Source organism: Bison bison, unplaced genomic scaffold (genome assembly GCF_000754665.1).
Source record: "Bison bison bison isolate TAMUID 2011002044 unplaced genomic scaffold, Bison_UMD1.0 scf7180017864309, whole genome shotgun sequence".
Classification (NCBI taxonomy): Eukaryota; Metazoa; Chordata; class Mammalia; order Artiodactyla; family Bovidae; genus Bison; species Bison bison.
In genome coordinates, this window is record NW_011494881.1 from 8,103,698 (window position 1) to 8,119,953 (window position 16,256).

The 16,256-nt window shown below is 33.8% G+C and overlaps 1 protein-coding gene across 2 annotated transcripts in view; it reads left to right on the plus strand.

Annotated features, from left to right (window-relative positions):
- The window catches only part of ADK (adenosine kinase), a 550,542-nt gene that overhangs the window by 68,076 nt on the left and 466,210 nt on the right, over window positions 1–16,256 (plus strand). For both annotated transcript variants that reach the window (XM_010852351.1, XM_010852352.1), the window contains exon 3: window positions 6,662–6,715. In XM_010852351.1, the coding sequence (XP_010850653.1) occupies window positions 6,662–6,715 (54 nt within the window). The remainder of the gene's footprint in view (window positions 1–6,661; window positions 6,716–16,256) is intronic.

A 16,256-nucleotide genomic window follows, 5' to 3' on the forward strand; every position in this document is an offset into this window, starting at 1 on the left:
TATAAGACTGTTCTATACATCTGTGTCTCTTTTGCTGTCTCGCATATAGGGTTGTCGTTACCATCTTTCTAAATTCCATATATATGCATTAGTATATTGTATTGGTGTTTTTCTTTCTGGCTTACTTCACTCTGTATAATAGGCTCCAGTTTCATCCACCTCATTAGAACTGATTCAAATGTATTCTTTTTAATGGCTGAGTAATACTCCATTGTGTATATGTACCACAGCTTTCTTATCCATTCATCTGCTGATGGACATCTAGGTTGCTTCCATGTCCTGGCTATTATAAATAGTGCTGCGATGAACACTGGGGTACACGTGTCTCTTTCAATTCTGGTTTCCTCGGTGTGTATGCCCAGCAGGGGGATTGCTGGGTCGTTTTTTAAAAATAATCTTTCCATTATGGTTTCTCATAGGATATGGAATATAGTTCTCTGTGCTTTCTAACATTTCTTTTTTTTTTTGGCCAAAGTGCACACCTTGGAGGGATCTTAGTCCCCCAACCAAAGATTGAACCCAGACCCCAGGCAGTGAGAACATGAAGTCCTAACCACTAGACTGCCAGGGAATTCCCTTAATATGTTTTAATCAACCTTTAGTTTTCAGTTGCAAGAACCATTTAAGCATGTTAAGTTTAAAATCTTGCTCTATCCACACTATCTGATTGATTCTGTCAACTTTATAGAACTTTGCAGGATACCATTAAGGTTCTTTGGTTTATATGGTAATATTTGTAGATTTCTAGAATTTTACTTGTTTGATTCTCAAGAAGGCAATCTTAGTTGCAAATATTTATGGACTATTTATTAACATCCTTCTGTATAGCAAGTCTTAGCTTGGCATTAACTATCTGACATTGGTAGGGCATTTCATTTATGACCGAGGTGTTTTGGGGCTTAACAATCTCTTCAAAGACCTTTCTGAGCCTTAAGTTCTAAGTTATGCTAATCTTCAGGGAAATAACATATTTGAATGAATAATATTTGTTTCAGTCTCATACAGAAGACTCAGACTTTGTGGAGACCACAGGCAAGATAGAGAGGGCCCTTGCCTGTGTTCTCTCCTGCTTCTTCATCTCCTGATGACTGGAGTGTATGTCTTTTCCCTCTGGTAAATTCAGGTAGAAAAAAGGTTGAGAAATACCACAGTACCCTTATGCTGTCTCTGGCTTTTTTAGGAACTATGTTCATGTTTGAATCTAACAAATGATATAAAAGCAGAACATCTGTTTAATCATGTCTTTAGGAAACAAAACTCAAGTGAAAAATAGTTTATGTGTTGTATTATTCTGGAGAAGACAGAGTAGAAAGTTGAAGTATAGCTCTCCTTTCTTCTTCTTACTAAGCTGAATTTTCCCTTTTAAGTTTATTAATTTAAAACATTGAATATTCAGAGAATAAGTTAAATGTAATAAGAGATTAAAAAATCTGTATATCTTTTGTTCTGCCAACAGAAGTTAGGTTGGCAGAACAAGATCCACTAAATGAAAAAGAGAACTGCATTTAATTTAGTCCCACATTTAAACAGACATTTTAAAAGCAAATATTAACATTAAATGTTTCATTGAGAAGTAGCTCCATTTTATTAGTAAGGATTGTGGACCTGATGGCATATTTACTTTTACATTTATAATTGTAATTTATATCTTGCCTTCCAAAATGAATTTGAGGCAGTGTTTTAAGTATATAACTGTGTCCTCAAACCCTGCAGTTTGGCTTGCTCTTGGTGGTAGGTCAGGTTCTTAAGAAGGAGGGTGCAAGAGTCAAGGAAGAAATAAGGAAGATAAAACTGACTAAACCAGCAAAGACAAAGAAAAATAAAGGTTATTGAGATCTGATGGAAAGTTACCTGGCTTGGGGCAGGGGAAAATCGTATCCGAGAAAGAAATACTAAGGAGAGACTGAACATTTTAAAGTTTGGGATTAGAGAGCTAATCTGCCAGTAGAATAGTTTAAAATGGATCTTGCATTTTGACATTAATTTCTCATTTAAATGCTTTCTTCTCTGTAGTAACCCTCTGTGTTTTTTCAGTCTTTTAACTTTATTGAGGCTTACAGTAGATAATCAAAGGTCTCTCTTGGTGAATGCTACATTGTACTTAAAAATATGTGGGTTCTTTTCAGATATCTTTGATTTCTAACATAATTCCTCATAATAACCGAATAGACTGTATTAGACCATGAAATTTTTGTACCTTATTTTATGTCCCTGGGTATGTTCCAGTGTCTCCTGATTTATAGTCTGTGGAAACTAGAATTTTTATTATACTGTTGTGTGAAAATTATATAAATCTTAATTATTTTGGCTTGGTTCATAGTACTTTTCAGATTTACTTATCCTTCTACTTTTCTGTGTATTCATTCTGTTTTTGAGAGTTTGATACTGAAATTTCAACTAAATTAAGATTTATCTACTTAAGAAAATAATTGTAATATATAGTGGAACTACATGTAACTTTGTTCTGTACTTTCCAAGTCTCCTGTAGATGTGTTATCATACTTTCATAATTTAAAAAATAAAAAAAGAAAAATAATGGATCTTGTAAATTTATTGTTGAGGACCTGAAGATGTACTTGAATCTGCAAAGTAGAATGTCTTTTGGGTGATTTGATCACAGTTAAGCTGTCCTTGGCTTTTTCTTGCCTATAATATGGATCTTTTTTATGGGCTACCTTCACTATTCTCTTTAAATTCTTACCCTGAGACTTTAAAAGTTGTTGTTCAGTCGCTAAGTTGTGTCTGACTCCATGGATTGCAGTGCGCTAGCAGTGCGCTAGCAGTGCGCTAGGCCTCTGTCTTTCACTATCTCTTGGAGTTTGCTCAGATTCATATCCATTGTGTCAATGATGCCATCTAACCATTTCCTTCTCTGTCTCCGCTTTTTCCTCCTGCCCTCAATCTTTCTCAGCATCAGGGTCTTTTCCAGTGAGTTGGTTCTTTGCATCAAGTGTCCGAAGTTTTGGAGCTTCAGCTTCAGCATCAGTCCTTCCAATGAATATTCAGGGTTGATTTCCTTTAGGATTGAGTGATTTGATCTTGCTGTCCAAGGAACTCTCAAGAGTCTTCTCCAGCACCACAATTCTTTAAAAGGAGGAAAGGTTTTTTATGGGAAAGGAGCACAGAAGAGATGAAATGGGAGAGGAAGAGAAAGTTGGGCAACAGATAAGATAAAAGATGTCCTTTTTTTTGACTCTTTCAAAAGAGACAGTACTCCCTCTTCTATATTGTACTTAACTGTATTGTAATATCAATACTTATGACACTATGAGTGGTTACTTTTACTCTGATTTGTCTACTGAATTGTGAGATCCCAAGGGCAAGACAGGCTTCCCTGGTAGCTCAGAGGCTAAAGAATCTGCCTGCAGTGCAGGAGACCTGGGTTTGATGCCTTGGTTGGGAAGATCCCCTGGAGAAGGGAATGGCAACCCACTCCAGTATTCTTGCCTGGAAAATCCCATGGACAGAGGTGCCTGGTGGGTTATAGTCCATGGGGTCACAAAGAGTTGGACATGACTGAGTGACTAGCACACACATAAGGGCAAGACATGTTTGTTATTTCTCTTTCACTATCTAGAAAAGGAACGTAAGGGAATTCCCTGGTGTTGTAATAGCTGGGACTCCCTACTTCCATTTCAGGGGACACAGCTTCAATCCCTGGTCAGCAAACTAAGATCCTACTGGCCTCGTGGTATGACCCCCTAAAAAAGGAGCTAATATTAAAGGTGTTTAATGCTGTGACACAGCATTGTTAAGTACACGATACAAGTTAAAAAAAAAAAGGAAAGTTATATTGATTGAGTTCCTATTTTGTATATATCAAGCACTTTGCTGAGAGATATCATCAAATCCACTGGTTTCAAACTTTTTAACTTCCATGAAAATGTTTTGATAAGTAAGTACTTCCTCAGTCATTTAAGTATTTATGATTTTTATATTTTAATGTTAAATAAAACTGGTAAATCATTCTTTTACTGGAATCTTAAATACCATAGTAGTTTGATACCTACCATTCATTATACATTTATAAAAAGATACAAACAACTTCTTTCTTAACGTTAAAAAATTTATATTCCTTTCTCTGTTTAAATTTGTATTTTTATTATACTTTTCCCACCAGGTTTCATCCTTTTGTGATGTGTTTTTTATGCATGGATTATGTTTTGCACATAATATATTATGTATACATTATGAAGGCAATGTATTTTTATGCATGCAAGGCTTTCTTGCATATTGATCACCCTGTCGTATGTCTTTGAACAACTATATGTATGAAGTCAAGTTTAAAATATTTTTTCTAGTTATTTTAATTAGCATACAATTAATAAAACAATGTAAATGTATTAAATGTTAAATCAGTATTAAACAAGAAAATGAGAAGTTTTTGGAAATGCATCTTTTAATGAGATGGATGAAGCTGATCTTTAATTTTTTTCAATTAATTGAACCTTTTGTGGATAAATAATACCCAGTGCTACAGTAAGACAATGTTCAGCATTAGTTTTATTTCCCCCCTTTTTTTCTTTTAGAGATCTAAATTCTGAGTACTCTGTTTATATAATTAATTGAATGGTAATGGACACTTTTGTTTCAGAAATTTTTACTCAATTATTTGAACTTTTCTAACGTCAAATGATTTATCATCAGAATTATTTTTATTTATCTATCAGCTGATAATTTGATTAAGACCTTTTTCAGTTTTGTTGGAAGCAAAGAATAGAAATCACCTGACTTGCCAGAGTCATTAGAGTCATTAAAGACTTGAAATTCTGGGAAGTATACCAAAAAGGCTTTATTAAAGCTTCTTAATGTAATTATATTAAGTAGTAATTATATGTTGGTATTTTATTCATAGGCATTGTTCAGGCGGTATTGAGAAAAGCTAAATCTTGTTAACTTCAATATACCTATGTCAAAGGATATTTCTTTGGTAAGATGTTTTTATCAGATGACTTAAACACGTTTTAACCAAAACCATTTATTCAGTTTAAAGCCACTGTCTATCTTGAAACCTTTTTGGCAAAACTGTTCTTTCATTGTCACACCAATGAGATTTACTTTCATGATGTAAGAAGTCTGACTTCATTTTTTCAATTCAAATAAATTGATTTGATTCATGTTCCTGTAACAACCATCTTTGAATCTTAATCCTTGGTAGATAAATGTAAGGCAAGAAGACTTGTTTAAAGAGTGTTGCTTGGAAGAAATAAATTGACTTTGTCTTTCTTGTTCCTTTTTAGAAATTCTCTTAGCTTTGCTTCACAGAACTCTACTTGAAAAGGAATGTATTCTCTGATGATGAACATGGGCTAGAAATGATGAACTTTTAAAATGAAAATTGTAATCAACTTCTGAATATATCTGAAAATAGAACATTCTATCCCAATTCCTCAGTTTAAATTTCTGTCTTCATTGTTTACTGTAATAGTGTGTAAAACAGGAAGCCATAAAGTCAGTTTGTAGTACTTTAAGAAGGCCTTGAAGACCAAGTATTATGAATCATTCCTTGTTTAATACTTCAGAGATTTTTATACGTAGGCATTGCAGTATGGTTACATTCAGGATGGAAAAGATGTGTGCCATTCTTTTTATAAAGTGAATAAAGGCACTTGTGGAAGGGGAGGCAAGAAAGGAGATTTAGATGACCTCTCTGCTGTCAGACAGTTAGTTTTAGGAAAAGGATGAGTACAAGTGGAAATTGCAGACCTGTCCTTTGTTGTTTGCCTATTTCTGTGACCTTTAGTAGTATGAACTATATGATATTGGAATATCCCTGTTCTTCTATTTATGGTAGCCTCTATTTTATAGTCAGGGAAACTTATAGTTGAAACAATTGCCTATGGTCACTAAGCTAGTTAATGGTTTAGTTAAGAATTCCAAAGCTTATTTTTCCTCCTGTGTTACATTACTTAGTACATAGTCTGATATATAATAAATGTTTACTGTATATTGCTTTTTTCCCTCTCTTGGCCGTACAATATGGCATATGGGATTTTAGTTCCCAGACCAGAGTAAGAACCCACACTCCCCCTGCTTTGAAAGCGTGGAGTCTTAACCACTGGATCACCAGGGAAGTCCCTGCTGCTGCTGCTGCTAAGTCGCTTCAGTCATGTCCAACTCTGTGCTACCCCATAGACGATGGCCCACCAGGGCTCCCCCATCCCTGGGATTCTCCAGGCAAGAACACTGGAGTGGGTTGCCATTTCCTTCTCCAATGCATGAAAGTAAAAAGGGAAAGTGAAGTTGCTGAGTCGTGTCCGACTCTTAGCCCTACTATATATTTAATGAAAGAATAACTTTGTATTGTTTTGTGAACTATTAAATCTTAACCTTGGAGTAGTTTCTTGAATTTTGTACTGCTGGATAAATGTAACATTATGGATGAGTCACTACAGAAGAATATTGAAGATACCTCATTTTTTAAAAGCATGGTCAAGTACATCTCCCTTTCCTTACTGAGGTGGTGTTGGTGGAAGTGACTAATAGAGCATCAAAGAACTCACACATGTTTTTTCAATTAAGATAGAGACCTGTTATCAGTGTAGTAGTGTTTATTTGCTTGGGTTCAACTGGCTGTATGTAGAGACTACAGTCAGATGTCCATGAGGCAAACATACTCATATGTTTATTTTACCAGTATATTTTTGTTTCTGTTTTACAGGTATTCTCTTAAACCTAATGACCAGATTTTGGCTGAAGAGAAACATAAGGAACTGTAAGTGCATTAAACCCTAGGCTATCCATAATTTAGACTCTGTCTGTGGATTAGATGTGTAAACAATCTGATTTTTAAAATTCCATGAGGTTTTAAAATCTAAAGATGTAACTAGTAGTATGTTCTTAATCCTAGTAGGATTAGGATAATTTATACTACATAAGGTTAACAAAGTTGTTACCACATGCACATTATAATATGTTTTAATACTATTGTATCCCATCATCTTGCAAGTCCCTTGGACTGCAAGGAGATCCAACCAGTCCATCCTAAAGGAGACCAGTCCTGGGTGTTCATTGGAAGGACTGATGCTGAGGCTGAAACTCCAGTACTTTGGCCACCTCATGAGAATAGTTGACTCATTGGAAAAGACCCTGATGCTGGGAGGGATTGGGGGCAGGAGGAGAAGGGGACGACAGAGGATGAGATGGCTGGATGGCATCACTGACTCGATGCACATGAGTTTGGGTGAACTCCGGGAGTTGGTGATGGACAGGGAGGCCTGGTGTGCTGAGATTCATGCAGCTGCAAAGAGTTGGATACGATTGAGCGACTGAACTGAACTGATCCCATCATCTGGACTAAGGGCATATTGGGAAATAAGTTGTTTTGTTTCTTTCCCCAGATAAAGTATTAAATTGTCATTGTTAATTTTGGCTCTTGCTCAGTTGACTTCCACCCTGTGCTTAAGGTGGAGACATGATTTTGTCACCTTACGAAAAAGTAAATGCTTAAGCTTGTTTAGCACAAGGTTAAAAAAACACTTTAAAATTGTAGATGTGAATATAACTTTGTTTCTTTAAAAATTTTTGGTATTCATAGGATTCTCTCTTTCAGGTAAAGTAACTGTATACATGATTTTGGAATATCTCTGTTGCTGTTTTTCTGCCCTATGGTAGTATCTAAAAAAAATTACTGTGTTACAGGAACTGTGAGGTTTTTAGCTAAAAATTACAGACTTGGTAGTTTTAAAAATTCATCTCTTATTTTTCAATATCATAGGATTGTTCCAGGATGGAAGCTAAAAAAAAATTATATGGTTCTCTTTTCTAGTAGTCTACCTTTTTTTCTCCATCATGCAATAAGAAAGTTCTGATAACATTAATTATCATGCAAGTATTTAATATCAAGTAATAATGTAGAGCTAAGAGTTTGAGGCTTACTGTACCTTTAGGTTGGACTTAACATTATTAGTATTATTATTATATGTTTTTAGAATTGAAGTATAGTTGACTTACAGTGTTGTGCAGACCACATTTACTCTCAGTGATAGTTAAGGTTCTATCCTGTTAATAAATACATTGGTGAATTTTACAGACTTCCTTGGTTGTTTCCTTGATGTTTGACATCTAATTCAAGTCCCTTGCTGTTTAGTTTAAATGAAATCTTCATTTGTACCCATGTGTATGGAGAATAACTTTCTATAGATTAAGTACTTTCCAAGACTCTTATTTTCTTCCCAAGATTAAGTAATGATTTTTCTGAGTACTTTTAACTGCTTAAAAAAACTGTGTCCTGGATCTTTTCCAAATTATTTTCTTCCTTTTCTCTTATTGAAGAGATTGTAGAAAAGTGTTAATCATTAAACGGTAGGCTCGGTGTGCAGGGAAAGGATTTCTTTAAGAGTTCTTACAATTGATATATCTCATTATTATGTTAGCCTTCCATCATATTAATCATAAAATGGTAGGCTCAATGTGTAGGGAAAGGATTTCTCTAAGAGTTCTTAATGTTGGTATATCTCATTGTTAATATTAGCCTTTTACCAGTGTTTTTATATTTGTTATAAAATTCATTTAATTATGATTCATTTAGTTATAATTCATTTAATTATGATCTCCAAGTGGGTTCTCAAATTTATTGTCAAGGAGTTTTATATAATTTTTTTCTTTATAACTAGAAATTGTGAATGAGGGTACATGATTGTAACTGTACCATTGGTTGATTGCTTGTTATTTATAGGTCTTATAGCAGAGCTTTTTTGGTTTGGGAATTAGGTGGTCAACCTAGAAGTTCTTTGGGGCTTTCCTGGTAGCTCAACTAGTAAAGAATCCGCCTGCAGTGCAGGAGACCCTGATTCGATTTCTGGTTGGGAAGATCCCCTGGAGAAGGGACAAGGCTACCTACTCCAGTACTATGACCAATATTAAAAATACCAGAAAACTGCAATAGTGTAAATATTTTGATATTATTTAATATGTAACCCATATTAATGTCATTCATTTACAATTTCTCTAGCCATCTATGATATAGTTGACCCTCAAGGATAAACTGATGTTTTTCTTTGACTTTATTATGAAAAATGTACAGTATATAATTAACCATATACTCACCACCTAGATTTTATCATTGACATTTTACTCTACTTACTTTTTTACCTGTCCATTCTTTTGTCCATCCATGAATTCATCTGCTTTTTTAATATATCTCAAAAGTAAATTGCAGACATCAGTATGTTTCCCCATAAGTATTTCAACATGCATACCGTCACCTAGAGTTCAGTCTTTTAAAGTTTTTTGTATTTACATGTAAAAATATTCATATATTGAAACACACAAATCTTCAGTGTACATTTGCTGAGTTTTGACAGATACATGAATGTTCGTGACCCAGTTCTCTATGAAGAACATTATCACCACCCCCGAAAATTCTTCCCTTCTTCCTCTTTGTAGTCACTCTCTGCTCCTACCCTCCGAAAGGAATATTATGATTCTTTTTCAACTATAGATTAAGGTTTTCCTGTTCTGAAATTTCTTACTAATGGAGTCATATGTCTGTTCTGTTTTATATAGTGCTTCTTTCACTCAGTATATTTTTAGCTTCTTTCATGTTGTATGAATTAATTTGTTTTTATTGCATATTAACATTCCATGGTTTATCTGCTTTCTTATTGGTGGACATCTAGGCTGTTTACTTTCATTTTGGCTGCTATGAATAAAGTTGCTGTTAATATTTTTGTACAAGTCTTTTGGTGAACATGTTTTTATTTCTCATGGAAAATTACTCGAGTAGATTTGCTGCTGAGTCACTAGGATATAGGGTAACATTATATTTGGTTCTATAAGGAACGACTAGATTTTCTTCTGAAGCAGGACTGTTTTACATTCCTGACAGCGATATGTGAGAGTTCTAGTTGCTCTTCATCCTCATCAACATTTGGTGTTTGATGGTCTTGCTAATTTTAGGTATTTTGGTGGATATGTAGTTGCATTTCATTGTGGTTTAATTTTCATTTCCATGGTGACAATTGATATTGAGCATTTTTTCATTTGCTAATTGGCCATATGTATTTTCTTTGGTGAAGAATCTGTAAAATCTTTTGCTGATGAAAAACATTGGATTGTTTTGTCTTTTTATTGATGAGTTGTTGAAATTCTGTATATATTCTGGGTACCAGTCTATGTCAGCAGTCCCAGGCATACCTTTTCCCCTTAATAGTTTCTTTTGGTAAGGAAGTTTTAAATTTTTATAAAGTCTAATTTATCAGTTTTTGCCTTTATGATTATTGCTTTCTATGTTCCTCTAAAAAACTTTTGCCTGCCCTCAATTTATGATGATACTCTTATATTTTTCTTTAAAAACTGTGATTTGAGCTTCTTTTGTTTAGGTCTGTGATCTGTTATGTGTTAATATTTGTCTATGATGTGAGGTAGATGTTGAGGTTCATTTTTCTTTACCTGGATGGATATCTAGTTACTTCAGCACCATTTGCTGAATAGACTTTACTTGTCTACTGAACTGCTTTGATGCCCTTGCTGAAAATCAAATAACCTTAGAAATATGGATTTATTCTGTTCTGTTGATTTACTTGTCACTCTATGCCAGTAACACAGTATAGTGAATATTGAAGTCAGTTGCTATAAGTCCTTCAGCTTTGTTTATGAGATTACTTTGAATATACTAGATCCTTTACATTGGCTTTTATTTTAGAATCAGCTTATCAGTTTCCTCACAGAGACCTTTTGGGATTATCATGGGGGTGTTGAATCTATTTCAGAGAAAAGTGACATCTTAACAGTGTTTAATTCTTCTTTAATTCTCAGCAGTGCGTTGTAGTTCTCAGTGACTTTAGGCTACATGAATTTTAATACCACTCTTTATGACTGAATTTAGAAACAAAAGATTGAGGGTTTCACATTATATTTTCCCCTTGAATGTGTTAAATTTGGATAGATGATTTTTTCTTCTCGCAATGGAAAATCTTCTGTATTTGCATTCTTCTTGTAGATTATTTCTCTTTGAATATATTACATAATAATTATTTTTGTAAGTTAACATTTATCACTAAAAGTATATTGGAGTTACTATTTTTCTACCATTTCTCCATAATTAGCTGTGTAGGAAAATTAGGTATATTCCTAATCTTTGCCAGCCGTGGTTAAAATGAGTATTATTAGGCCATTCCAGAGACTGGAAAAGAGAGGTAGGTATTTAGCTCAAATTTGTCATAATTAGTAGAGAAACTCTTCAAGGTGTGTAGTGTGATGAAAGATTAATTTAATGCAAATACTCTACAAAAAATTGTATGATATGACAGGAAAATACAGTTGCTTTATTGATTGAAGCAGATTTTTTGATTAGACCTTTTCTTTTGTCACTATTTGGCATTGAAAAATTGCATGTTTTCTAGGTTACTCTTTGCTTTACTTTCTTTATTTAAATTTAAAAAAGATGTTGGAAAGGAGTCTAGAATCTTACTAGGATTTAAATACTTAATATATACACATTTTACAGAAAACACAAATTTTTCAACTGTTTTAAAAGGCAAGTGCCATACTCTTGGATTAATCTTAAATGACTTATTCTCTTTTTCCAGTGCAGTTAAATAGTTAACTGTATAGAATATTATGCAGTTGTTAACATGTTTTTAGGAAAATATTTAATATCACAATGATTAAGTAATTGAAAAAGCTTGCTTACAGATATCATAGAAGAGAACTGTGGTAGAATAGTAGGACTGAGGGTGGTACGGTTGTGGGTGACTTTTGGGTTTTTTCCTTGTCCTTTTATGTGTGTTTTAAATCTTCTCTAACGGGTTGTGTTAATTCTGTAACCAGAAAAAAGAATGAAAGTGATAAATTCCCTAAATTTAAATTGGTTATTAAATATATTATCTGTTTCAGGATGAACTTTTTCAACTTTATGATCATAATTGGTGATCTAAGTTAGGAAACATAAAAATGAGGGTCTAAAGGTTGAAATGACACAACTTAATTTTTTTTTTAGTGCAACATGAAGTCTTCTTTCTTAATAACTAGTGCTTATGCAACAACGATCTTACATTTGTTAGTGCATGCTTGATTGATTTGACATTGGTTGATTATCTTAATTCTTTTGACTGCTGGTTCTCTGTAGTTTTTGACCTGTACACCTAAGAAAACTTTCAGTTGGGTATGCCACTGTCAGAACAGAATATTAATTTAAAAAAACTCAGCAGCAGCCCTTCATGAAAGCTGCTTATAAATAATTTCATTTGTATTTTATACTTAAAATAGCTGAGATCTCTTTATGTTTAAGACCAAGCTTTTAAAAATATCATAAGAGGTGTAGGTATAAAACAAATAAAATTATCCAAATTAATAATTCCATGCTTTATTCCTATAAAACAGTATTATTTGCTTTTTGATTATAATCTGCTGAAAATCTTGATTTAAGTTGTAAAAATGCAACATTAAATTAACTGACCTATTGAAAGTCTACATTAATTCCTTATATGCCAATAGGAGAGTATAATAACATTATTTTGATATTACTTTGTGGTAAATATTAAGTATGCTTTTACTTAAAATATTCTTAGTACCCAAGATGTCATAATTCAGACTCCATATACATTTAGTCACGTGTACTTGTTATTTCCTTCTTTGGGGAAGACTGACATGCACGAAAACAGGAAAGATTGGTCAGCAACGAAAGTGACACTTGTTTGTTATAAGCATAATGGCTTTTCTCAAGTTGCTGTTTTTCTGTGTACTGAAGATGCTAAGAGGTGATTTTTAAGTGGGGAAGGCCAAGAAATTAAATTTGGGATCTGATTAATCCACAACTATAGAATTTATACTTTGCACTGTATGTGATCCAATAATGAATTGGTTTCATTAGTCTTCTACAGATTTTCCTCAGTCTTCTAGAGTTTTAGTTTTCTAGGTGGAGATACTTAAAATAAATGAGAAAAATATCACTATTTCATTGAATAAGTCTTTTTTCACCTACTTACCAATTGCTATGCTAGGCGGTGTTTAAAGTGAAACATTGATTAATGTAGACTTACTCCCCAGTTAATAGTTCACATTTTAAAAGTTTTGTAATTGGAGACTTTGTAATAGTGCATTCTCTTACTGTTGGACATCTACAGTTATAGGAAATAGAACTCTTGTTTTTATTTATGAATATATAAATCTATATTACATTGAACAGAATATTGAGATCAGATCATAAAGATTCAGATAAGGAAAGATAAAAATTGGCTTGAGTAAGAGATAAATTTCAAAGGCAAATATAAATAAATTCAAAAGAATTCATGCTATTTAGCACATAGAGAAGTAACTTGATATCTGAGAATTGTTTTTCAGTTTCCTGTACTCCATAAAGCATGGGGAAAGCCTCTTTTTAGAAGAGATTCACATTTATTTACTTGGCTTTTAAATATAGTTGCCAAGATAAAGGGTGAATTTTTACCTTTACCTCTAGAACAGTTCATGCTCTTCTAGATATGGAGCATATTTTACTTATTGTTACTGAATGAATTCTCCTTATTGACTGTTTTTTTGTGTTGAAAATTGTATTAATTTGTTAGAATTAGTCCTTGAATTAAAAAATTTTTGTCTTGCAATAAGTATAATATATTTAAGCTTTTATCAGTTTAGGGTTATGATGAAATGGGAGAAAATGAATGAATTACGTAAGAGGTATGAAGTAGAAGTATTGGAAAGAAAGTGAAATCGCTCAGTCGTGTCCGACTCTTCGTGACCCCATGGACTATAGCCTCCCATGGACTATATCCTCCATCCCTGGATTTTCCAGGCAAGAATACTGGAATGGGTTGCCATTTCCTTCTCCAGGGGAATCTTCCCCACCTAGGGATGGAACCTGGGTCTCCTGCATTGCAGGCAGACTCTTTACTGTCTGAGGCACTGGGGAAAGACACTGTTAGACCTTAATCTTTGATTCAGTGTTAAAACATCAGAATTTCTTAGAGTTGTTAACAATGCCCAGTTTATTAACCAGTAGGGAAGATTTTTAAGTATTTAAGTGGCACGTTTGAAAACATGTTCAGAGCCGTTGGAGACAATCAATAGCATCTGTCTGATATGTTCCTAAATTCATTATTATTAATGGTGTGACTTAGTAATTCTTTGAAAATATCAGGATTGTTTTGTAAGAGTAATATAAGAATGTTTGCCTGTAAAGTTGATAGATTTTGTTCATTGCAAATACCAAAGAGATAAAAGAAAGCCTGGGAAGTGAAAAGTCAAAACTGAAATAAAGAACATCTAGGACCAGCAATGAGGTTACATGGTTAATGTTTTATATCTTTTACATTATAGAATGCAAGATTCTAGAAATGAGCCCTAGAATTGGGTTACCCTGCCCTTTAATTACAGCATTGGACCAGAATCCAAATCTCCTGATTCCCAATTAATTGCTTTTTTATCACACCAAGCAGCTCCTTGAGAATATGATTTTTTTTTTTAATAAATGGGGTTGATACTCATTGGCAGATTCACTGATTATAATGAACTCAACTGTATCAAGGCTCAATGGCTAATTAATTTTACAGTATTATGGCTTTAGGAACTACCTCAGACTCACTGAGTGAGTTGAGGACAGTTAATCAAATAAATGCTACGTGTATCTGAATTCCAAATACAAGGCACTTATTCTTCCAAGGAGAGGGTATAATACAAAGCTTTTTGGCCAACTCAATTCTAAAAACTTTTAGAGAAGTTTACAAAATGTCAAATTTGTACTTGTAATTTAGTTTCGTTATATACATATTATAATCACATATAATGTGAAATGATATTAAAATTATTTTTCCTTTTTTACTTGTTATTTGTTTGAATATCCAGAATTTTCATAATCTAATCACCACTGGAACTGTTTTCTCTAGAGCACAGCAGTCTTCTTTGATCCAAGTTGTTTGATTTCATGTATAATACTTTCATAGGACATTTTATTCTAAGCTACCAATGCCTCTTACATGGGAAACATTTTGTGTTGTTGTTTGGGAAATATTTTTTAATTGATTTTTTAATGTATAGTCATGATCTTTGTACAGTAACTGTTCACTATATTGCTTTTTAAGTTGATCTTTAAAAGGTGCCATATAATAACATTATCATGTGTGCTTCTGAAGCTGTGCCTCTAGGAATTACTAAATGTAATTTCAGATTCTTTGTTCCCTTTTTTTTTTTTTTTTAAACTAATCAGGTGACTTTTGTAAGAATCCCAAACTAGCATTGATTGAAATTATTTCAGGCACCTACAAATGGTTCATACTGTTCATGGGGTTCTCAAAGCAAGAATACTGAAGTGGTTTGCCATTTCCTTCTCCAGTTACAGCTTACTCCTTGGAAGGAAAGTTATGACTAACCTAGACAGCATATTAAAAAGCAGAAACATTACTTTGTCAACAAAGGTCTGTCTAGTCAAGGCTATGGTTTTTCCAGTGGTCATGTATGGATGTGAGAGTTGGACTATAAAGAAAGCTGAGTGCCGAAGAATTGATGCTTTTGAACTGTGGTGTTGGAGAAGACTCTTGAGAGTCCCTTGGACTGCAAGGAGATCTAACCAATCCATCCTAAAGGAGATCAGTCCTGGGTGTTCAATGGAAGGACTGATGCTGAAGCTGAAACTCCAGTACTTTGGCCACCTGATGCGAAGAGCTGACTCATTTGAAAAGACCCTGATGCTGGGAAAGAGTGAAGGGAGGAGGAGAAGGGGATGACAGAGGATGAGATGGTTGGATGGCATCACCGACTCAATGGACATGGGTTTGGGTGGACTCCGGCAGTTGGTGATGGACAGGGAGGCCTGAGGTGCTATGGTTCATGGGGTCGCAAAGAGTTGGACACAACTGAGCGACTGAACTGAACTGAAAAAATGATTCTAAACTAATCTGTGACCTGAGTTCACCCTTCTGGTGAATTTTTGACTGTGTTATCAGTTTAGAATTCTAGAATTTCATAGTTTCTTCTTATCTGTTGTTATACTTGGATTATGAAACTTTTGAAATGTTTGTGTAAATGTTTTATTGTTTAAAAGAAAATTATTAGCCCTATCATAAAGGAGAAGAACTCCTTTATGAGTTCTTCCTTTATGAGATAATTTTAGTATTAGACTTGGTCATATATTCATGCGTATATGCTAGATGAATGAAAAATGTATGTTATTAGTGGTGAAACCTTAGAGCCTCAAAGGATTTATCCTAAATTGCCGCCTGTTGTTTTGATGAAATATATGGTGCTCTAGACTTAGTGTTAGAAGAAACAGGGTTAACATATGTTTTGCTACAGATTGTAACCTTGGTGTATCAGTTAAG